At 41.8% G+C, this 23,989-nt stretch overlaps 1 protein-coding gene across 1 annotated transcript in view; it reads left to right on the top strand.

The window, feature by feature from the left end:
* The first annotated feature begins 1,128 nt into the window (after positions 1 to 1,128).
* MOB2 (MOB kinase activator 2) overlaps positions 1,129 to 23,989 on the top strand; it is a 33,574-nt gene continuing 10,713 nt past the window's right edge. Inside the window, exons 1-2 of the mRNA XM_074149470.1 lie at positions 1,129 to 1,334; positions 22,967 to 23,127. Of these exons, the coding sequence (XP_074005571.1) occupies positions 1,225 to 1,334; positions 22,967 to 23,127 (271 nt within the window). The 5' untranslated portion in view covers positions 1,129 to 1,224. The remainder of the gene's footprint in view (positions 1,335 to 22,966; positions 23,128 to 23,989) is intronic.

The raw sequence follows: 23,989 nt of genomic DNA, 5'->3' as shown, positions 1-23,989 counted from the left end.
GGTGTTGTAGGTGTACGTAAAATGGCAAAACCACTGTTTTCTCAGAGTTGTCACGGGTTGGGTTTTAGTGTGTCAGAATAAGTGATGTCCTCAGGGCTTTGTGTTCTAGGTCATGTTACGCCACACCCATCACATTTTTTGTTATTATTTGGCTCTAAATGCTACATCAGCAAGCCATGGGCACGGCTGCCTGTCCAGAAGGTGTGTGTGGAATGGTGTGGCGAAGGAGCTGGACGTACAGCACCTTTGTAATGTTTGTTAGGAAAATTCATGGCAAAGTGTTTCTTGACACACTGCTGGTGTGTGACAATGGACCTTGTGTTTGGGGATGCTGCTTAATCATTTGTTTTATGAGGACCATTACCCAGGTGCCAGCTCTTAACTCTGGTCATAATAGCAAGGTGGCTCTTGCTGTTTATGGTTTGGTTCTTCTTCACCCTTTCTCTGTTTAAACCCCTCTTAAAAAGGTCTTGATGTCATTGCTGGGCTGACATTAACTATGTAAAACTGCTTCTGGCAGAATGTATCTAGCTCTGCTCTTGAGCTAGCCAGTGCCTTTGTTTGTCACAGAGTCCAGACAGCAATGCAAAGGCTATTCCCTTTTCTCACCAGGAGTAGTGTGGCCCCATTACAGACGGGGCCTCTACTGCAGGCAGCACCAGCGTGTTTCCCCTGTGTCCCGTGGCATCGCTGTCCTGGCTAATCTACTTTGTCTTGCTTAGTTTTTGGCTGCCAAAAGAAGTGGCAAAGGATTTTTCTTATTGATGGTGGTGCTTGTGTTGGACAACGCTGCTTTGGTGGAGCCTCTAGGGCCAGGGCCGGGGTGCTTCCTCCCTCCTGCCCGCCGCTTGCAGACCTGCCACAGCCCCGCAGCTCCTCGCGGCTTTTTCCCGAAGGGTGTTGTAAAGCCCTGCCCGGCGCGCTGGGCCGAGGGAGGAGCGGGCTGTGTGACCCGGCCCCGGCCTCTCGCCGCGGCCTTCTCCGGCCTGGGAGCGCCGGTTCGGGGGCAGCCCCGGGCGGGGCGAGCGGAGGAGCCGAGGCGGCCGCCCGCCCCCAGCGCCGCTGCCCATTGGCGGCGCCGGGCGGGGGCCGGGCCGGGCCGGGGCGCTCGGCGGGGCGGGCGGCTGCTGGCCGGGGAGAGCGGCGGAGAGCCCGGGCCCTGCCGTGCCCACCGGCGCCCCGGCCTTCCCCCGCTCCGCTGCGCCACGCTCCTCCCGCCGTACCATGGTTGGGGATCACTGCAGCCTCCCCGGTGAACGGCCCGTCCTCGCCCAGAGTCCCAAACCCGGATTAAGCTGCAAAATGGTCCTGCAGGCGGTGGGCAAAGTGCTGCGGTAAGGACGGGTCCGGCGGCGGGCGGGAAGGGTGACTGCTCCGCGGGGCTCCCGTGGGCGAGTGCCTGTGGGTGAACGGGGGTTCTGTGTGGCCCCGAGAGAATCGAGAAGGGAACTGGAGCTCAAGTGAAAAATCTGGCCCGGGTGCCTTGTTCTGCTCAGCCCCTCTCGTGTCTGGAGGAGGGAGGCTGCTTTTGGCTCCCTCTGGATCTTATGTAGCAATCTGGGAGGGTGGAAGTTGGAATATCAATAGCTGCTTGGAGAGAAACATTTGTCCACCCAAATACTGCAGTCAAGTTTTGTTTGCGCTTCCCGAGAACTATTTTTCCAGGACGTAAGCAGACAGTGAAGGTCCCGACTTCCCTGAATAAGGAGTGCGACCAAGACACTACATATGCTTTGGCACACTTTCTACAGAAATGTCGTAAGATGAGGGGAAAAAATTGCTCATGTGGCTCAGAAGGACTTGTGTGAACACTGAGACGTGTATGACTACTGACACCAAAACCAGACTCTTTGGCAAAGGACGCACAGTAATTTGATTCAGAGGAGTTCTGACCCGTTCTGGTTTGCAGGGAAAAACGTCACCACAAATATTAGGACTAGCAGCCTTGCTCTTCAACAATTGCAGCTTTTTATTTTGGCTAAGTGTGTTCAGATATTTTTCTGGGATCGATGAAGAATGGCAGTGCTACTCCGAAAGGGAGCCTTGTTCCCCCAGTGTAACTTTATTTGGCAAGCTTTCGTTTGTCCCTGTTTCCTACTATTGGTTGCCAGTTGTTAAATGTTTGTCAACAGAAACATTATCCCTCTCTTCCTCTGTTGACTCACGTCTCCTCTCTCCCCAAGCGAGTTTAAGGGAGCCATTTATTAAAGCACAGCGATTTGATCACAAGGCGACAGGGCTCTGGCTGTTACTTAAACTGGAAAAGTTCACTGGGCTTAAAGTAAGCTCGGTGAGAAGAGCTGCTTAGAGTTGCTCTTAAAGAAGTGCTGTGTTGCAGTACTTTTTGGTGGTTCTGGTTTATTTTTTTTCCGTTAAAAATACTTTCCTGTAGAAAACATTAGTTTAAGGAATTCAGTTTTCTTTTTCAGCTTTTTAAGTTTAGTTTTTTTAAGTTTAACATCTCTTCTTTGCATTTTTTTGGGGGGTGGTGGTGTCTATAATTCAACATGGTGTTACACAGCTGGTCATATCATAAAATCCTTTGGCCAGCGGCTTGCTATTCATGCTGTGAACCCTTTGAAGTTTTTGGTAGCTGTTCTATTGGCAGCACTCCCAGATGTAAATAGATGGGTGCCTCTGTAGGGGAGAATCGCCAAACCTTTTGTTCAGCATCTATGGCAGTTTATTTTAAAGTATAGGTAACTTCCTGTGACCTAGCAGTGAAACATACATTTTTATGATTTGATCATTGCATGCTTGTAAAAACGTGTAACATACCCTTGTCCTTTCTTCTCCAACTGGAGTACTTGGAGAAATTGTGCATCGTTTTATTTGCTTTTTTCCCTGAGGTTTATTTTCTACATATGGTGTAAAAACGTTGTGAAAGCAGGAAAAAGTTGTTGTGATACATGAAATATTTTGGGCTTTGGAATTAATAGCATAACTTTATTTTGCTAAGCTGTTACTAGATGGGAGTGATTACTGTTTTTGTCATACAGGTTTTTTTAATGTCTTTTCATTCCTTTTGCACCCAGTTAGAGAGAAATGTGAAGTCACAAAAACTTTCTTTAGATGCCAGATTCGTTCTCTTATTTCTCTCTTGAAGATACTTCAGATGCCTTATCTGACCTTACATGTGTTGCCTCATCTTGCTTTTCTTCTGTAAAACACAAACTCATCCTGTGCTGCAAAGAGCTCAGACAGCGTAAGAGCACAGGTACTAGCTAGGAGCCTAGCTAAGGTCCAATCAGTTTCCTTATTGCAGAAATTGGGTATTAGTGCTTAAGAAAGTGTAAGCCCAGTAATGGTGAAAGGAGGAACTACATGGGACCTTCTTTAGGCCAAAAATGGTGGCTTGTTGATGACAGTTGTGGTGGGTTTTCTTTGAACCTAGGCATCCACAGCTGAGTTTTGGCCACTTTATTGTTAGTAGAGAAAAACAGGGAGCTTAAAGAAGTGGTTGAATGCAGAGGTGCAATGCCAGCCCAATATGGGGTGACCAGCTCACTTGCTAGCACTTATGTTGTAGTCACATGAACTGAAATGAGATGGGTCCCACATTAATCTGGTGGTTTACCATGTATTTCAGAATAAGTGGAAGGCGAAGGGTATCAAATACCATTTTTAAGTCTGGCCACCTGAAACACTGCTGATTGAATTTTCTGTAGTGTATACAGAAGAGGAATCAATACTAAACTTTGGATGAAGTAAATTTTCTTCTGGTGATCAGGCCTGCAAGTGGCTTGGTGATGACATCGAATGATATCTTGCTTGTGCGTAGCCCGGCGTTATGAACAGCCTCTTGCATTTTAGGTTTTTTTCTCGGGCATAACTGGGAACCATCATCATCACCATTCCCTCTCAGCCCCTCACGGGGACTTGTAGAAATTCACAATGGACAAGGGATAGAGCATCCATCTTCTCTCTAAATTGCCCATTTCTGTCTCCCTCCTGGTTGTGAATTCTAAAGCTTAATCAGTATGATTTTCCTCCATAGCAAACTAATTGTACGTTATTTACATGAGTTGAATGTACTTATAAGTAACTTACCCTCTTGAAGCTTTTAACATGGAAGTTGTTTTCATTAGTTAGTAGGTGCAAGTCCTCCTAGCTGCTGGATGCCAAATAGTGTCTGTGTCACTAGTAATAACAGCTGCCGAAGGACAAATCAGTACAGGGAGGAAATGAGGAGTGGGAAGTGTAAGGAAGTAAAAAGGCTTCCCAAGAAGAAGAAGCAGCAGCCCTGAGAACCTGAGAAGAGTTAAAAGAGCGTGGGGAAAGACAACTGAACCAGAAAGGGGGAAAAATGTAACAAAAGCAACAGATGTGCTCTCAGCCTTTCTAATTAATTTTTTATGAAAGCTACTGTTAGGTTTATTACTCGTTTAAATTATTAGTGATTCAGCTATGAAGAACTCTGGAGATGCTTGTATCTTTCATCATATGAGTTAGTAAACTGTGTTTAACACTTCAGGGATGGGACCAAGACTACTCACTTGTAATGATTAAAAAAAAAATAAAAATACCATTAGGAAAGTGTCATCTTCCCTTTAAATTCATCATAGCATAGCTGAGATGAAGTTATGTGTTTTCCTTAGCATAGTGTTTAATTAGGGCTTTTGTTTCACTTCAGATGTTTTTGAAATATGTTAATCTCATTTTTCTCTTCTCCTGTAATGAATTGCGTAATTATTTAGCCCATGGTTAGGGAGGGGAAAAAAACAAAATGGATGCAGTTTTGATGGGTTTTTTTGTTGTTGTTTTGTTTTCTAAAAGTTGGTGGTTCTGAAGGGAGGTAGAAGGGCAAAGAGGAAAAAGTACAATGAAAAAACTTGGAATATCTACTTTAAAACATTATTTAGTTGTTCAAGTTTTTTGTGAGGCAGCTGATTACTGGTAGCTTCCTTGCAGAGGTGTGCTTCTTACTGGCCTCAGGAAGCACAAGTGGAAGAAGGACTCGGCTACATGAGAGATCTCCCCCCTTGGTCCCAGCGGGTAACTGAGCTGGCCATAAGCGTTCTTCAGAGCCACATGCTGGTGACTTCAGGACACAATGTTCACTGCCTGTGCCAGCGCTTGAATCCTGATTCACATGCTGGAGTGCGGCTCAGAACTGCAGCGCGTTTGCTGTGCTGTGGCACTTTGGGTCCTGCACAGGTGTCAGAGACTACTCCTCGGGCGGCTTCATAGCCATTGTGGGTTTTCTTAAGTCTCCAGTGAAACAGAGTCCCTCTGGGATAGCTGACTAATAATCGGCGATATGGAGTCAGGAAAGTCGAATGATGGTGGGCTACAGAGCTGTGATGTCATTGTGTAATGACCTCTGATAAAGTACAGTATGGTTTACTGAAAACTGAAAACTCCTGTGTTTCTCCTTAGAGCCTCCCTTCTTACAGCAATGTGCAGGGATTGATTTGGATACCAACCAAAAAATAAAACAACCAACCCCACTCTTTTTGGGTAGGTGTGGCATTTGCATTATTAACAAAGCAGAATTTTTACAGGTACTTTTCAAGAGTGTAGTAATTTATTTTTAGTGATAGTGTGATCATGATTGCTCCAGTCAGCTAAATTATCAAGTTTGTGTTGGCATGCTGGATGGTGCTACACATTTTTACATCCAGCACTTAGAAATTTGTGAAAAATTAAATTTGTACTGTTCTTCACATAATTCATAGCAAGATCAGAAAGAAACCAGATTAATTCTAACATTGGATTCTGTTTAAGTGATCATGCCAAGTTGTCTTAAATGTGTTCATGAAATGGGACAGAGGTGGGTAGAAGCAGAGCATGTTGATGCAGCTGCCTCTTCTCCACCACTTGACTCTCATTGCTGAAGATAGCTGTTGCCTGTGATGCTTGTGGGTATTGACAGGATTAGAGCAAATATTTTAAAAAATCAATCTTGTTTTATCCTTATTTTGGTAGAAACTTTTTTCAATAATTTACTCCAGTCTACAGTATTAGAAAGTAATTAGGAAGAGCCTTCTTTAACATTAGCGAATCTGATTAATGTCTGGGGACAAGCAGAAGAGAAGGCAGGGAGGGCAGTCTGCAGGGAAGGGGCTTATAGGCAAAATGCTCTTCAGAACCATGTCAGCTATTTTTATCCTGTTCTTTTTCTTTCTGCCTCCCACAACTTTCCATTGTACCAAAATAGTTCAAAATGTTTATGGTTCAGGGCAACTGACATCACTAATTGTCATGCTGTGTCTTGCTGAATATTTCTGTAACAGGAGCTGATTCCTTGTTCAATGACAGCCTTCTGGGACTCTCAGCCAGCTCCTCTGAAAGGACCAGTGACACTGAGGCAGTAACATCTTGTGCTTTAGGCAAGGTGTGACCAGTCAGGAGGGGCTTTGTGGTAGCTCTTCTGTGCATATGAAAGCACAGATGTGCTTTTGGAGATTCTCTGACACGAGTGTCCTGTCCTCAGGACAGAGTAGGTTGCAATGGAGGTCCACATCCAGCCTAGTGGACTCCTGTGGCTGGGATGTGCCCTCTGGAGGGTGGCTCTCCCTGCTTGCCGCAGGTGGGCGTTCTCCAGCATACACAGGTAGCAAAGTGTCTTCTGGTGGTGGCTGAAAAACTTGTAGTGCTCTGCTTGAGCACAGCACGTTCAGCCCTACTATGAGCTGTCAGATACTTCTGTCAGAGCCATTTAACAACCTGGTCTCCTCCTGAAGCTCAGGACTTGATGCTGTGTCTTGCTAGTGGTCCAGTGAGCCATACACTCCTCCGTTTCTTTGGGACAGTCGTCTGTTTTTTCACTTGTATTTGCCACAAGAGTGTCATGACCCTGGTACATTTATAAAAGTTGGCAAGCCACATACAATAATATATTAACTTCATGAAGAACTCTGTGTCAGAGGTATTGACAGCATTGAGCTGTATTTTGGTTACGTGTTCTACATCCTGTGAAGCGATAGCCAGAGGGAGGACTGCTGAAATTCTTCTTTCAGGTGTTGAAATAACCCTGTGAGGTGTCTCCAGAGCTGGTATAGGAAGGGTACCTGCCCCAAGGTTTAACAGCATTTTCTTCTGTTGTAGGGGCAATAGTCTGCTGCTTTTTTTCTGAAGGTCCCTCCTGGACACTTTAAGGGTAGATTTGACTGTAATCTCAAACTAATTAAATAATTCTCCCTTCTTTTATCTTGTTTCCTGGAACAAATCCTGTAATAAAACAGATGCATCCCAAGAAAAATAATCTTCCAGGTAGAAACAAGCAGATTATTTCAGTTTATATACACACAAAGTATGAACACGCAACATTCATCCTTCTGGGAGCTGACTACAATTCCTGGTTTGCCTCTCTGCTTCCTGTCTTGTAATAGCCCATTTTTCTGGTGTTGCCCTTTATGGAGAAAGTATCTACTTTGCAGTTAATTTCTATCTGCTGTTCTCTGGTATCTCAAGCCATCTGTGCACTCCAAGCTCTTCACCAAGTAGGTTTGTAGGAGGAAAAAAAAACATCTCTGTAGAACAGCTTTTCTCTTTCCATTCTTGATCTTTGCCAAAGAGTTGCATTAGGAATGTGGCCTCTCACTGGTTGTTGCCGTCTCTTAAGATGGCTAAGATAAAACGTATCTGTTCCCCTATCATACATCTTTGCCTGTGACTACACCAAAACTGAGTTTGATAAAGTGTTCTTTTGCTGAGGGGGATTTTCTAATCCTTTTTCTTAATTCCTGGTTCTGTGGGACTCAACAGAATCTTAAGTAAGACTCCAGCAAATTGCTGTTAGAGAAAATGATGTTGCTTGTCTTTTAAGAGCTGCTAGCACTTAGTCTCTGGAAAGAGAAGGGTATTGGATGTATGGATTAACCCCTTCCAGCTTTCTGAAGGAAAAAACACTTACTAGAGTTAGCGGAGTCCATTAACACTGGAGCTACATTGTTTGAGCTTGTCAGAAAATGTTGTTCTTTTAATTTTCCAAGTTGATTTCTGTCTGGTACTGAAATAAGTTAGAAGTGCCTTTGCTCAGACAGCATGGATTGGTGATAGCAGATGCTCCCCAGGTGAAAAGAACATTGCGGATGTCTGTGTAATTCCTTTTATTTTTAAAAAAGGAAGAATCAGCAGGGAGCACAGCTGTCCTTAGAAAGGCAGGTAGTGACAGAATATTAAAACTCTTAGGACAGCTTAATACCTGAAAAAAAAAAAAAATCCCAGCACACCATACAAAGTACTTGGAGTTAATGAAGAAAGACGACTTGGGCTTCTTCATGGAAAATGCAGAAAATTCACACACAGGAGAGATGATATCAGGTGCCATTGGTAGCTCCATTCACACTCCAGACACTTACCCAGATCTGCTCTTCAGTCCAATGTGACCACGATTCAGAACACCAAAGCCTTACAGGGGTAAGTGCTGACAATCAGGAGGATGCATTTGGCAAGACAGAAAAGGAAATTGAGATAAACTAGGTTTTGCTGATTCTTCACTATACAAAGTCCTCAGTTTTGATGCGACTGCTTTATTTCTTCAGTACAAACCTCTGCAGGGAAAAGATAAAGCTGGGGTCTTGAGACCACTATCTCAAGGGGACAGAGGGGAAACTGTATTCTGTCTCAACTGAAATATTTACTTTTCTGTTGTTTTTCAGCATACAAAGCTTTTTTCATGTCTAGATACATCATTCATATACATGAAAAAGTTTGGTTGTGTGGGTTTTTTGGTTTTGTTTTGCCTTTTTTTTTTAATACATCTTGTTTAGGAGTCGAGCTAACTAATCTGTTAAGTGATTTCAGTTACAAGCTGTTTGAGAAGGATTCCTACTGATTTTTAGGTACAGGCTTATAAATACTGAGAAGTAACTGGATCACCCAACAGCGAAACTAAACTACTCTCTTGAGAGGCTTCTTCACTGGTTAGTTAGGGACCATCTTTCATTTCTTCGCAGTGAAACTACTAACGCAGCTACACATGACTAGTATGGTTACATCTCTGCAAAACCAGTAGAGACTGTGGGCTGCTGCCAGGAACTGAAACGGGGCTTCTCAGGCGAGCAGTGCAGGCTGTATTTAAAGGGTTAGCTGGTCAGAAACCATCCCTTCTTTTGAGGTGTGATATTGAGTTCCAAAAGCCAGTGTAAAAGCATGACTTCAAATTTGTGTTTTGAGGAAGAATGTTAGAAGTTGGTCTCTGCTTGTGGGAACTGATTAATTGCAAATCCACATAAACAGTTAAAGGTATTGCTTGTCATTTGCACATGCAGCCAAGTGAATGAAACAAATTCAGCACACAACTATGCATCTAATTTTAATACTTATTTTTGAAAATTACTAGTCTTCCTTAGCCAGTTTCTTGGCTGCACTTTCAGCATTTAATTAAAAGAATGAATTTATATTTCAGCAAGCCCTTGGAGGTAACACTACAAGCTTGAATATATCTATGTTTTGGGGATTTTCTGATTGCTAATGGATCAGTACACATTTGTAAACGTGCTTCTACTTAAGCTTTTTGGTCTCCCTTGGTGCATCCTGAAAAGTAATAAATTAGGGCTGGGAATCACTGCTGTCTCATGAGCTAATTAACAGTGGCTGATGTAACTGTACCAGTAATTAAACAATTATCCACCCTACTATTTTTTTCAATCAGTCATTCAGATATTCTTTACTTTGACCCATGATTCCATAGAGTTTGTATTTTAAATAGATTTTTCTTCCTCTATTGTACAGAAAGCAAAACTTTATAAAGTGCTGTTTCCTGGGAAATACTGAAACAGCTGCGTGCTATTGCTGATAAAACTGAACAAAGAGCATTGCATCATTCTGTCGCAAAGTTTAAAAATTAACTACCTGGTTAGATTAGTGAATGTTTTGTACATACCATTTGTTAATGAAAATTACCTAATTAAGATAATGCTTTGATTCCTTTTACCTTCAACTCTCTCTTGCCCCATGAGGAGATATAGTTTGTTGCCTTCTAACTATGGTTTTCAGGTTTTTTGCTTAACAATATAGTTCATGCCAAGACTGAAAGGCACCATTTCTCATCACAGGATCTGATCTAAGGCATGCCAGGAGAGGTGGCACTTCTCTGAACTGGTTTAAATTAAAGCCAAAATATTAAGAAAAGAAAAAGATCCATTTTTGATAAAGCTGCCATTGAAAGAGAACTGACCTTGACCTGTGGTCATTTCTAGTCAATAAATATCTTTCCTAATTAAAATGCTGTAGTTAAAGTGTAAGAGATGAGTTTGTAGAGCTTAATACAGCTGCTGAAACCTTCAGGTGGGGCTGCTGCTTCACATTGGTGTTTCTTTGCCCGACCTGTTCGATAACTAATGACTAGGTAGGTAATTGAATTTCTCACAGCTGGGTGTCTCAATGCAACAAGATGCACATGTGTGTGCTAGTACAAATGCTTTAAAAGTGAGTTTACAGGTGCAGGCATGCAAAATTGCTTATGAATAGTGAAAACAACTTTTTTTTTCCCCCATGCTCTATATCTAATTGAGTTTATATTGTTTATTGAAGCTCCTACAAAAAAAGCTAAGATGTTAAGCTAAGATAAGCTAAGAAGTAGCTATGTTGTTAGCAGTGTTTCTATGTACATTCTCGGTTCTGGTGAGCCCTAGCAGTGTTCTGTCCTATTAAACCACACGTTTTAGGTGTAAAGCAGACTAGTTTATGTGAAGGATTCAGCTGTTGAAGCCCTGCCTACTGTGTGATTACATATAGATGACGTTTTTAAAGGTGGAACTGTAGTAGCAAGGCTGGTGATTAATTTGTTCTCGCTCTCTTCCCAACAAAAATAACTTATTCTTCCTATGCAAGACACTTTTTGTGCCTAAATAGTTGTAATTTGCCCAGTCCTGCCAGAAGTAAAAAAGACAGTCCTTTACTGTTTCTTGCCCCTGGGGAGCTCAGGAGAGAGACAACAACTATGACTCTGCTCGGCTGCAAACTGACATGTTGCACCATGTTGAAAAATATTTATCTATTGAGAACACAGACTCTGGGAGTAAGTATTCGCATTAACTGTTTGGGGACTGTCATGCAGTCCATTTTGCCTCCTTTCATACTGCACAGTATAGTTATATATTTTTAAACATTTTTGTAGACTTTTAAAAGTTGATAATTGTAAAATTCAGATTACATTAGACATTATATGTACCTGTCCTCCAAAACATAATATGCGGGTAAGATGGTGAGCTTGACCTGAATATCTAACATATTTCCTTTGTTGCAGGTTTTCTTTAGGCCACAGTAGTACTTAAAGCTAGTTAGTATTGTTAGATAGATGTTTTTCGCTCTACAAAGAGAGCTTGCAAGGCAAAAAGGCAGTGAGGAAGCTAAAACACTTCTTACAGAGACAAACCTGTCTGCACCCTGGTAGTCTCTGAGCAGAGCAGACTGGCTGCGTTTGTGTATCTTGGGCTATATAGCAAGAAGTCTGACTGCTGAAGCCAGGTTGCCATGGTGAAATAATTCCCAGCAATTAAAGCACAGTTCTATCCTGAAGAGCAACTCTGTACAAGCTACGTTGTGAAATCCCATATTTACGAGACCATGAGGTTTCCAAATCAAATTTGTCTGGTTTAGAAATAAAATGATAGCTTTGCAATCTGCCAGCTCTACAAACTGGGTTGGAAGATAACAAACAGTACCTTCAGTAGTTTATGCGCTTTGGTGGTGAACTGCTTTGCAAAGGTGGACCAAAGTGTACTGCATGTGCTCTTCTAGAAAGATAACAGGGCTGCATCAGAATAACCAGGAGGAGCAGTTGCTGCCAGAACTTGAATTTAATCATGATGCAGAAGTCAAAACAACTCTGTGTTCCAATAGAAGATTACAGGATAATAAGTAAATAAATCATGGCTTAAGTTAATAGACATGTCTGAAAACACAGGGAATAGATAGGTTAAGACATTTCTGTGTTTTTACTGCAGTACACTTACATTTTCTTTCAGTTTGCAGAGTTTTAAAAACCTTCAGAGAGAGATACGGACTTCTTTTGCCAATTGTCTTCCTTTTAGTTTTTACTTGTTCTTTCCAAGCAGTTTTTCTGACCTCAAAAATTTCAGATCCTGTGTTGAAAAAACACTGTTCTGAGTATCACAATAATAAACCTGGACCTATATTTGCCTTCCTGATGTGAAAAAGTTGTTAAAAGCTACCCCAAAACTTCCTTGCTTTCAGATCTTGGTGCAGATCACTTGTTCTCGTGGCTTTGTAGTGCGGGAGATCTCCCCACTGCAGCACTGCACCAGGCTCCCTATCTCTGCCGTTGTCTGCTCCCAGTTGAGAGTTGTTTTTGTCCCTTGCCTGTGTGTTTTAATTAAAGAAATTTAAGGTATGCTATAGATCTGTGCCTTGGACTGAAATGTTTTCCAGTATAGAGAAAAAAACTCTCTCTGCTGACTTTAAAAGGCCAGTTCAGATAGAAACATTTACATATGCAGATATCTGTGGCTAGGTGAAATGAATCCTGTTCATACTGTCTAGCTGCAGTATGGGAGTATATTTAGCAATGGAGGATGATGAGGAAGTGTTTGTGTTGCTAGAATACAAATGACATTTTTTCTCTAAGGGAGGCAAGGATACAGGAGCGTCCTTATCTTGGTATTGTGTATGGGCCTGGTGGGTTTGCAGTGGGTGCGTGGGGACTAAAATGAGCTGCATGTTAACAAGACAAATCCCAGAACCCAGAACTCCAGCCTGTATTTTCAGCTGAGGAAGTGTTGAATGGCTGGGCAGAGATGCCCTGGAGAGTTAGCATGACATGGCCTCATGGGCATGGGGAGGAGGAGTTGCAAGCAGGGGAGAATATACTATGTGACACCTTCTCAAGCAGGGATTTGCCCTCCTCCTCCTCAGTTTTTGGCTTCCTTTGTCAGACAGCCAGAGTTTGCCTACAATTGGAAAATTGAAAACAACAAAACCAAACCCAAGAACCACGCCCCCATGTGTGCCATAGGCTCAGGACTTGGGCACCTATGATGCAGTGTTCTGCTGCGTGGTTTGTTCTAAGCATTGGATAAATTAATTGTTGCAAAACTGTTAATCTGTGACCTACTGAATCTCTTTTACCAGAGACCTAATTTGGCTCCACATAGAGCTCTTGAAAATAAACATTAGGAAATATCTGTGTCCTTTTTCTTCACTAATCCCCAAATTACGAAAAATACGGACTGTAGTAAATCATTTGGGAACAGAATCTCGCTGAGGCTTCACATTGGCACCTCCTGGTTTGGATATAAGAGCTTTTTGGCATGAAGGTAAAAGAGAACATTTCAAAATAAAGAACAGGGTATTTTCTTGGGTAGGTAATTTATGTAATTTCTACTAGTGAATGGGTCCTTTTAAATTGCATCCCTGGCTCCCATTTGTCTCTCATCTGACATCACTTTCCCCTCCAAGTGTGTTGACTGGAGGGGAACCGGGACCAATGCAAGGATTATACAGTTGGAAGATCCTCCCCAAAGGTAACCGGAGAGGCTGGATACCTCCTCTCTCTGGGGGAGGATTTCTGGCAGGTACACCCAGAGAAGAAAGGAAACTCTAGTCCAGCATGTTTTACCACAAGAATGCACTCTGCATTTTTGTAGCATTAACTGAGCTGTTCGCATGCCTGGCCTTGCCTCTGTAGCCATTCTACCCAGAGCTGCACTGAAGAGAAGATGGGGATCCTGAGCAGCAGGGAAGGGGCAGCAGCGGTGCCTGGCCACCAGCAAATACCTGGGAGTTTCAGCACTGTACTTTGAAAGGCAGTTAATGTACAGCTGACGTGCCACTACAGGCAAACAGTATGGCAAACACTGAGCTAGTGCTGGGAGGTGACATGCAAGGGACGAGAGAAGGAGGGAAGGAAGTAGAATCATAGAATAATTTAGGCTGGAAAAGACCTTTAATTAAAGTCATCAAGTACAACTGTAAACCTAACACTGCCAAGTCCACCACTAAACCATGTCCCTCAGTGCCACATCTACATAGCTTTTGAATACCTCCAGGGATGGGGACTGAACCACTTCCCTGGGCAGCCTGTTCCAGTGCTTGACAACCCTTTCAGTAAAGACATTTTTCCCAATATCTAATCTAAACCTCCCCTGGTGCAACTTGAGGCCATTTCTTCTTGTCCTATCACTTTCTATCTGGGAAAAGAGCCTCACCCCTACCTAACTACAGCATCATTTCAGGTAGTTGTAGACAGTGATATGGTCTCCTCTCGGCCTCCTTTTGTCCAGGTTTAACAACCCCAGCTCCCTCAGCTGCTCCTCATAAGACTTGGGCTCTAGGCCCCTCACTAGTAGGTTGGTCCGACAAAAGGGAAAGGCAAGTATGCAGATGCCCCATGTTCTCCTTGCTTTGCCAGCAGCACCAGCTGGAACTCAGTTTGACCCTACAGAATGTTTCGGGCTTTCTGTTGAGAAGCAACATTATGAAATAATGTTATGGCACTTGTCATCCTTAACATGCCTGCCATGCCTTGGCACCGACTGTTTACAGCAGAGCATCCGGAGGCCAAGCAAAGATTCCCTTTTAAGGCAAAGAGCCACTATGAGAATCCAGAAGAAAAAGTTTCCCTGGCATGTAGGGTACATTCTTCTTTCCTCCTCCTCTTAAATAAACTATTAGTAACTTTTAAAAACAGAACAAAAATGAAGAAGTGGGGCCAGAAATGCTGCCAAACACATTTTATTCTACGCAGCCCCCTTAGACCTGCACAGCAGCCGAGCCCTGGAGCTAACCCAGGGTAGGAGGGGAAGAATGAAACTGAGGTCAGAGGGGTCTGTCAGAGACCTGGGGCAAGAGGAAATCAGAATGGGGACTGTCGTAAAAATATTAGTCTCCTTCCCTTCCCCAGGCCCTGGAGAAATGGTCTGACTGCAGCAATCTGTGAGCAATTGCACTGTGTGCTGCTCTGGGATTTGGGCTTGCTTTCCAATCTTACGCAGCTTTCCTTTCCATGCTGATGTTGTTTTCTCCTCTTTCCCAATCCTCAACATGTACATCCAGGATTTGTGTTCTGGGTGTGCTGTCACATGGCACTTTCAGCTAAAGACTTAGCAGCGATCGGGGTTAAAACAGGACATGGGATTGCAGAAAAATCTCTACAGTGATACTGATCTTGCATGGTTTTAAAGAAAGAGGGAAATACAAATATCATCTGTTGCTTTTTCTCAAAGGAAGGGCAGCTCTACTGATGTTCCAATGAAAGTTGTTATTCCCCCTTTCTTGCTTGCTATACAAGTAAATAAAGACATTGAAATACCAAGAAGTGATTTTTAAGCAGCCTAGCGCCTCTTAAGCTTCCAGTCCTTGTACTTAACTGAGGAGAAAAGAGAAAGAGAAAACTGTGGTAGGAAACCAGACAGCCTTCAATACTTTGTTCCTGTCCTGTAAAAACTGGCGTAACCTGCTTCTTCATTGTTCTTGGTGGGAGTTTGTCACTAGGACAAATAAATTTTAGCTCATAAAACTGTTGTTTTCCTGCTGTGAATGGGTTCAGGACTCCTATACTTATGCAGAACACTTCTAACCAGAAATTAATTGATAACTTCTTTCCAGTAAAGTGCCACAGAAAAGTCAGAAAGGTAACAAGTACATTTGTGAGCAGGAAGTCTGGTTTTCCTTACAAAGCTGTAGCATTCTGTGGATGGCTGAAATCTTTGGGCTTTTCATAGAATCATAGAATTGTTATGTTTAGAAGAGACTTTTAAGATCATCAAGTCCAGCTGTAAACATAACACCGCCAAGTCTATCACTAAACCATGTCCCTCAGCGCCACATCTACACAGCTTTTAATTATCTCTAGGGATGGAGGACTCAACCACTTCCCTGGGCAGCCTGTTCCAGTGCTTGACAACCCTTTCAGTAAAGAAGTTTTTCCTAATATTCAATCTAAACATTTTCCCTTCTGCAAAAGGAGGACATTAGAGGGAGAGAGCTTGCACATTAAATTTTTTTACCTTAATCTGTTTTATTCCCTTTTCTGTTCCACGCATATCCCGTTTGAGTCCTTACTCAAAGAAGGGAAGAGGAGAGAAGCTAAACTGAAAATATCCAGTATACCTTTAATTTTGAATTATAAACCCATATTCATGGGAAATTATAAAAACATGAAAGTGTTCATAAAGATTTGCCTAAAAGACACTGTTAAAATGTTGGCTTCCTGCCTCTCTAATTCTGTGTTGGCTTGTTTTAAGAAGCTAACCCCCATCCTCAGATTACCAAGAAAGTAGGTTTTGGCAGGAGTACTTCACTCTGTAATACTTCATCAGTGGAGGATATTTTAAAACATGACACTTGAAAAAGAAAGGAAAAAATTACAGGATGAAAATCAAAGGCCGAGATAGTTTGATATATCCGGTAGTTTGGTAGCGTAGAGGTACACCTGGGTGAGGTGGAATATGGTGTTACTGTTGCAGACTATAAGCTTTCCACATAAATATTTTAGTTGGCAATGTACTGTTTCAACCCCAAAACTTTCCAGATTGTGAACTATACAAATTATAAGGTGCAAGCTAGGTTACTTGAAAATAACCCCCAAAAACTTAAGTTTTTTGAGTTTTTTTTTAAGTTTGACCTTTTAAAATATCATTTGATAACATTTCCATAGGCATCTTATTTTTTGATCTTCCTTAAAATATTTTTCTTCTTGTGCCACTTTTGCATGCATTGCTGTGAACCATGGGGCTCTCGCAGACACTGACTGAACACCTCACAGCTGGATTGTCACGATCGAGACATGCTCTCTCCTAAATTTGCCAGGTGTTGCTAGGACTATACCAGTTAACCTCGGGTAAGAAACAGGGTTAGTTATTAAATAATAAATATTATTAGTAACAAAATAACCACCTTTGTCCTGTAAGGTTCATAATCTCTTAGGGGATTTCATCCCTACAGAGTTGAGATGCTTAGGAGTTTTAAGGTTTGCAAACAGGGAGACAAATTTGCCATGTAAGGCCTGTTGGACCTGTTCTGTCAATTTTCAAATGGGAATCAATGTGTTTGAGACTTGGCTGGAACCTGAAACTGGTTCGTGATCCAGAGGGCACAAAGTGATTGGAGTTTTTCTTGCAGCTCCACTCCTCCCCATTATAGGTTTTTTAATAAATTTTTTAACTTTCTGAAGTTACTCATATATCTGGTACTAAAATCACTTTAATATGCCACATGAAAAAGAGAAAAGCCAGTGATTACCTGTATTTAAAAAAGAAAAATTAAGCGGCCACTCACCCCAAGGGTAGTTAGTTGGGTATGAAGGGTAGGAGGTGGTGATTGAAGCGTCACCGTTTGTCCTTGAAGAGATTTCAGTATCAGATGCAATCTAAGAAACTGCACAGCTTGCTGGAGACAATGAGAAATTATTATAGCTGTGCTGGTTCCCTCTGGAAAAAAGGAATCCTGACTTGGTAGAGATAATCTTGAATTACATGATCAGTTTAGGGAAGTTTGGCATTTACTAAATCATTAGTCTTCCCTCTGTGTGATCAACCTTGTAAATAATCAGATTCTCACACCCAAAAACATGGATGCCTGGTACAATTCCAAAGTGATGTGAAAATAACACATCAGGTTATGAAGAACATCCACATAGTGGACATCATGTCTTCGATACTTCTTCAGCTAAATCAGATTGCTTCACATGTGCTTCTTTCTAAACTAACTGTATCAGTTTAAACTGAAGCACATCCTCAGTATTTGTACCATGAATAAACTTTGAATCTTACAGCCATTTTCTGCTATGAAATGGGGACACTACTTTCCTCGTATGGTTTTAAAACTAAATTACTACCTGGATGGTGCTTTGAAGATGCTCCAAAGTGTGGGTTCTTCAAAACCTAGAAAATACTGGGCATCTGATCAAGAAGGAAATGAGAGAGATTAGAGGAGTATCTTCATTCACTGAGATGGGGTAAGAAAGCAAGCCAGGAAATTGGCAGTTTTACTTGATCTTAACAAAGCAGTTAGACCAGGGAAAAAGTCATCACAGCCCAGTGTGCCTGTCACTTGGTGGAGTATCTTCTACATCTCTTCCTCCAGTGAAATCCAGGCAAACTTCCAGCTGCTGTGTTTTCCCAGCTGAACACAAGGTTGAGTATGGAAGCCCTGCTACAAGAATTAGTGAACGTACTGTCTTTGGCTGGATCCAGTTTGCTGAACCTTCTTGTAAGACTTTAGACAAGTGACCTCTCTTCTGCCACCTCCCGTCACTTTTCCCTCTCTGAAACTTACTCACGGGTGTGACTTGGCCTGTGGCATGATATTCAGTTGAGTGCCTAAAACCAAACACACACAAGCCTATCCTGGGAGTTATCTGAAGAATTGGGTTGTACTCTGGTTTGCCTGTGAAAAACACCCTGCTAAGTGCTGTCTCCTTGGATTCTCTAAAGATGTTTTTTTCCTTAATTAGTAGTTAAACATTGATAGACAGGTTTTAGTTCTAACCTCTTGACAGACCTTCACTAAACTGCTGTGAATTCTCTTATTTTTTTAAGACAGACAGACAAACATGAATCAGGACTTTGGTTTGCTTTAGAGTGCCTGTAGCAGCGTTTCGAAAGGTACTGCCACTTTTGTGGTCTTATATGACATTTAGTTACATTTTACAGTAAGGAATCATCTACAGGTTCGGTGTTTCCTCAATAGAACAGTAAAACTGCTGTTCTTGTCACTTTTCCTTTCATTGAAAGCAGGCTGAATGAGCTGTTGCTGAATGTGCTGCTTTATGCTCGCTGCTATAGTCTTCACTTATAAGAGTGTTCTGGGACATCTTAGAAATGGCTACACACAATTTTTCATATTTGTGTACATTAAATGTAAAATGAAAAATGGAGGAAGGCATCTTGAATGTGAACAGCTCACAGCACCGTAAAGAATGGATGCTTCTCTTTGCATATTTGGAGTTGGTTCCAGGTAGATGGTGTTTTCTTACAAGTCTTTGAAACAACACTGAATTTCGAGGTCAGGGAGAGCAGAAGGAAGGCAGGCAGCTTCTAAACTTTACACTGGTAGTTCTGGTAATTGCGAACATATGAGCTTTGGTTTAGCTAGAATATGGAACTATATTATTTGTTGATTCTTTATCTTAGGTAATCATGTTTCTACAACTGTTTTCTCCATACTGCTGCATGCTCTAGCTTTGTAAGTCTATACAGAAAATGCTTTAGTATTGACAGTTTACAAACTAAACCCACGGTTTTACAGCCTAGACTGAGCATGACTCATATTTGAGTAAGTCTGACTTCATAACTTAAGTTCTGCCTAACTGAGGAAAGATGCATGGTGCAGTTTAAAACTTGATGTTTTTAAGACTTGAATTTTTTTAGTTTGTATTTCCAATATTTGGACTGCGTAGTATCCCAACTGCAGTGCATGCAAGTCATGAAAATCTGCTGGTAGAAACAATTTCTCTGGTCTTGCTTAGCTCTCAGCAGCTGCAAACAGTTAAAGTTTGTACTGCACATGGTGATTTGACATTCAGGTTTCAGTGGTGTGAATAAACCCTTTGATATCAGTGATTATGGGCATTTTGCAGGTTCAGTGATGATACCCATGAGTCAGGTTCTTTTTTAAACTGAGCCAAAGCTTTGGAAAGGGGCAGAGCCATGGGATCCTTCAGGAAGCTTCTGTTTGAAATGCTTCAGTTCCAGCACCAGGCGGTTGTGGAATGACTTACACAATCTGTTAAGAAGATGCAAAGTGGCTGCATGTACTAATCTAACATAGAGCTGACAGTTGTTTGGAAATGAGGGGGTATGGGTTTTGTAAAAGGACAATGTATAGTCATTTGCATTAGCATTCTTGTGAAATACATTTAGTGTTGAATTTTTCTTTTCTTGAAATGGGGAGAAGATGCTGAAGTGAGAATGAGGTACACAGTATCTATTTCTATTCAATGGAAGGCTTGCCTCAGCCTCACATGTCTGGCTTCCTTCTATGGTTTCCCTTCACAGCCTGGCTCTATGACAGACTCTCTTTGACGTCTTAATCTCTCTCCTCCCTCCTCCTCCTCTCGGAAGACTGCTTTTAGCTGACGTGGCACAGCCCTAACCTGGGGCCCTTGGTTTAAGTATCCAAAAGTAAAGCAAAGACACAAACTCTCTTCTGTACAAACTACTTCTCAGTGATAACTTTTCTCCCCAAGTGTGATTAATGCGGTTTGTTGAACCAGTCTGTGAAGCTGAAGTTATTTTCTGCACGATTGTTACTGGAACTATAATTTTATTTAAAAGTCAACTTATCCTTGAATGCCTGAATCCTGCCCCCTCAAACCAGCCCCCCAAACCACTAAACCCAACCAGCTGAAAAACACTCTAAACAATATATTCTGAATAGACTGTAATACTGTCTGTCAGAGGCCCAGCAGGTATGAAGGTGTTGTATGGAGTGTGCCAGGCTTGGTTTCAGCGGCGTAGGAGTAAGGCAGCCTCTGCTAGGAATTAAGCAAATCAGTGGCCTGGAGTATTTTTTATCAGCTCAGGGCCAAGTGCATAGTTTCAACTGGATTTATGCCGTTGACTGTCAGGGTAAGGTAGTTTCAAGTCTTACTTAACATGGTATTCCTGCAAAAGAAAGAGGTAAAACATGTTGCTTCATCCGCTATGAAGTCAGGTTACAGACTATCGAACAAGACTGTTGTTTTATCCTATTACATATTCCTTGAATATCATTTCAAATTCTGTGAAAATCTGAAGTCTCAGGCCCAAGCATAAATTAAGAATATTTTTATAGCTTCTTTAAATCCCTTTAAGGCCTTCCTGCAGTTCTTGCTTTCATGGACTTTTCTTTCTTACCTGTAGCTTATTTTTACATGGTGAGGTTCAAATGAGATCTAGCAAATGTAAGGGTTTGAAGACAAGAATAGTTAGCTGACAACCAAGAGCTATCGGTCTAACTGAGCAACCCCTCTGTATTAAGAGCCTTGTGCTGAGGAACATCTGACTTTGCATGTCCTAAAACATACGTCTGCGGAGCAGCTATGAGAATTAGCCCAGGTTACTTCATTAATAAATGTAAGAACGAATCTTGCAGGCTTCATTTGAATTGGAATGCACCGCTGTGGAAAAAGGAGATGGCAGGAAATGTGCAAGAGTAGCTACGTGCTAAACTAATCTTCGCATATACTGGGTTCAGTGTATTCTCCTACTGTATTTGTATTGTTTAAAAAGATGTTCTACGTCACAGGCTCCTCTCTTTAACCACAAAATTCACCTTTCTCATTAACATATGGAAATAAAGTGTGACCATCTTTTCCCTACTAGAGACCTAGTGCTTTCTGCACATCTGCGGTTTGTGTATGTGTATATCATGCTGTTGTCACTAAGTTTTCCTTGATGATGGCCTTCCTGAAGTCTTAAAGTCACTCTAGTCTTAATTTGCTGGTTGGAGAGAAATATAACAAGATTCAATGCAAGTTCAAGATAGTGAACAGTGGCGGTGCTGGTGACTGAGTTATACTAAGTTATGGTGTGCCTTTCTTATGGAAGGTGAACCTCAGTCTCTCCTTACTGCAGCGCTGACAATGTGACAATGACTCATTATGAAGATGGGTTTAATGAACAGATCAGTAAAGAGGCCATAAAGAGAGAAATCTGAATAATCATACTTTGTTTGGGGAAAGCACTAACACTTCAGACGCCATTCCAGGAAAGATGTGCATCCCATCTTCCCAGCAAAAATTAAACCTGCTTGTGTCTCAGACAAAGGCACAGTTGGAAGATTATTTAAAGCATGTTAAGAGCCAGAACGTGAGATCAGTTTCCTTTGGATGGGATCTAGATGAGTTTTAACAGCAAACTTAATGTAGTCATCTGCAAAGGTGGGCTTGTCTTGCTTTTACAGATCTTTAAAAACCTCTTTAACCAAGAAAGCCTGACATTAAAAAAAATCCTGGTATCTCTTCCTTGTATTAATGTGAGAGTGCACAGCAAGTATTGCCTTACTGCGCTTGTTTCTTACCATTAAATATATTTTCTGTCTCTGGTTAGGTGGCTTTTTTAACTGTAGAAATACATGGATGTGCAGCTGTTTGACCACAGAGCCTAAAAGACCAAAGTGCAGACCCACCATCCTTCCTCAGAAGTCATTACTGAATCCCTGGCCCAGGAATATGGGTTGGTTGAGAGTCTAGTTTGAGGATGTTAAAAACAGATTAGGTGGAAAACTCTAGTCATTACAACAAACACTTTAGATGGCAGATGAAAAGTCACAATATGCCATGGACATAAATGCATTTTATGGAATGTGATTTGTCTGCTTTTGTAAATCCAAATGGAAGGTTATTTCATAATGTATTGGATTTTAAAGGATTTTCAGAAAAAAAAAAAAGAACACTGATACTTCTGTCTCAAGTAATCTGGGAGCTGAGAAAGCAGGTGTTCTTGTAGTTACCAGTGCTTCTAGCTGGAGTCACAGATGCTCGCTTCCACAAGGCTCCTGGTATTTGAGAAGAACGCCAGGCTGGAGTAGCAAGAAATGCTGTAGCTCTGAATGAGCAGTGCCAGCACATTGTGTGGAAAGAGCATTTTCCCAACTGAGAGCTATCTTCTTGCAGCAGTCCGCTTTTCCTCTCCCTCAAATGCGCGTTTTGCAGGTGACAGTTAACTGTATGATGCAGCAGACTGTTCATATACTTGCATTAGAGCAGCTCTGTCAGACAGTGCCATTCTGCTGTCACGACTGTTCATAGGCATAAAGAGACTGTCACTCTCCCAATAATTTCCAATCTAAACTGACAGAAGGGCAATGGAGATAGAGCAGCTCAGTCTCGAGTTTCTTAATGCCGTTCAAAACTTCCAGTGTTACTTGAAAAAAAGTGACTGAATTCAAATACACTTTTAAAGAAACTAGCTTTTGCCTTAATGAAAGAAAAATTAAGCTAAGGGGACGGAAGACAGGAGGAGCAGTATAAACACAAATACAGGAGCTTGGATAAACCAGCTTCTTTCAGGTTTCTGTAGCTGTTCATCAACAGTAAAGGTAACCTTTCTTCTCCCTTTGTTATCTCTTCTAGGAAGTCCAAGGGAAAGCCAAATGGTAAAAAGCCAGCACCGGAAGAGAAGAAACTTTACCTAGAGCCAGAATACACAAAATCCAGAATTACTGACTTTGAATTTAAGGAGCTAGTGATGTTACCACGAGAAATAGACCTCAACGAGTGGCTAGCCAGCAACAGTGAGTATTATCATCATACAGCTCTGTGCTTGCTGTCCACACCCAAGAAGGCATTCATTCAGTCTGTTTCTTTTTACTGTTTTCAGTGCTTAGAAAAACACTCAGTGACTATTTATGCTTACTGCATAATGCATGTCATTATACCTTGCATAGTAATTAAGCTGTCTTATGTACAAACCAACTGTGCTCAGCAGCATGGAAGCCTTGATGCATTTCGTCCTTCCAGCTCCCTCACTGTGGCACTGAGGGCATTAAAGTTTTTGATCCTCTTTTGAGGACCATCAGATTCCCGTTGACTATTTGCTAAACCAGCTGGTTCAGCATGTTTCTGACTCAAGCTATTGGTCTTCTAGAAGCACCATAAAAATGATAGTTTATTAAGACTTGTTTGTAAAGCAAGTTATGCTTAAAGCCAGAAGTTTTGAAGACTTTTGGATTTCTTCTCCTTACTCCTTCCAAGCTTTGGTGGAATTACTGTGAATTTAAACCGTAGTCAAGCTGGAATTTAGGGATGTGATTGCCTACTGTGACTGAATGCTGTATCTGTGTATCTCAGTTCTGACTGACAATATTTTCCTGCGCTTCTGCTTCATCTGCCAGTCCTAACCTGCAGCTATGACCCAGTCTTGTTTACACTTTCAACAGCATGGGCCAGTAGCAAGAAACTACTTTAAACTAGGAAAGTTTATAGAGACTCATTACGAAAAAGTGAGGTGCGCCCTGAGGAGTATTAAGATGTTAGTTAAATTATCTCAGGAGATTTTTAAAGGTGGAAGTGTACTAGTTTTCATGCTGGTTTTTTTTTTTAGAAGGAGATATCTCACGAGAACTATTAATGCTGTTTTCTAGCCACTGTACATTT

Source organism: Numenius arquata, chromosome 6 (genome assembly GCF_964106895.1).
Source record: "Numenius arquata chromosome 6, bNumArq3.hap1.1, whole genome shotgun sequence".
In the NCBI taxonomy this organism is placed as follows: domain Eukaryota; kingdom Metazoa; phylum Chordata; class Aves; order Charadriiformes; family Scolopacidae; genus Numenius; species Numenius arquata.
Note: the sequence above shows the minus strand (reverse complement) of the source record. Positions and strands in the feature narration are given on the sequence as shown.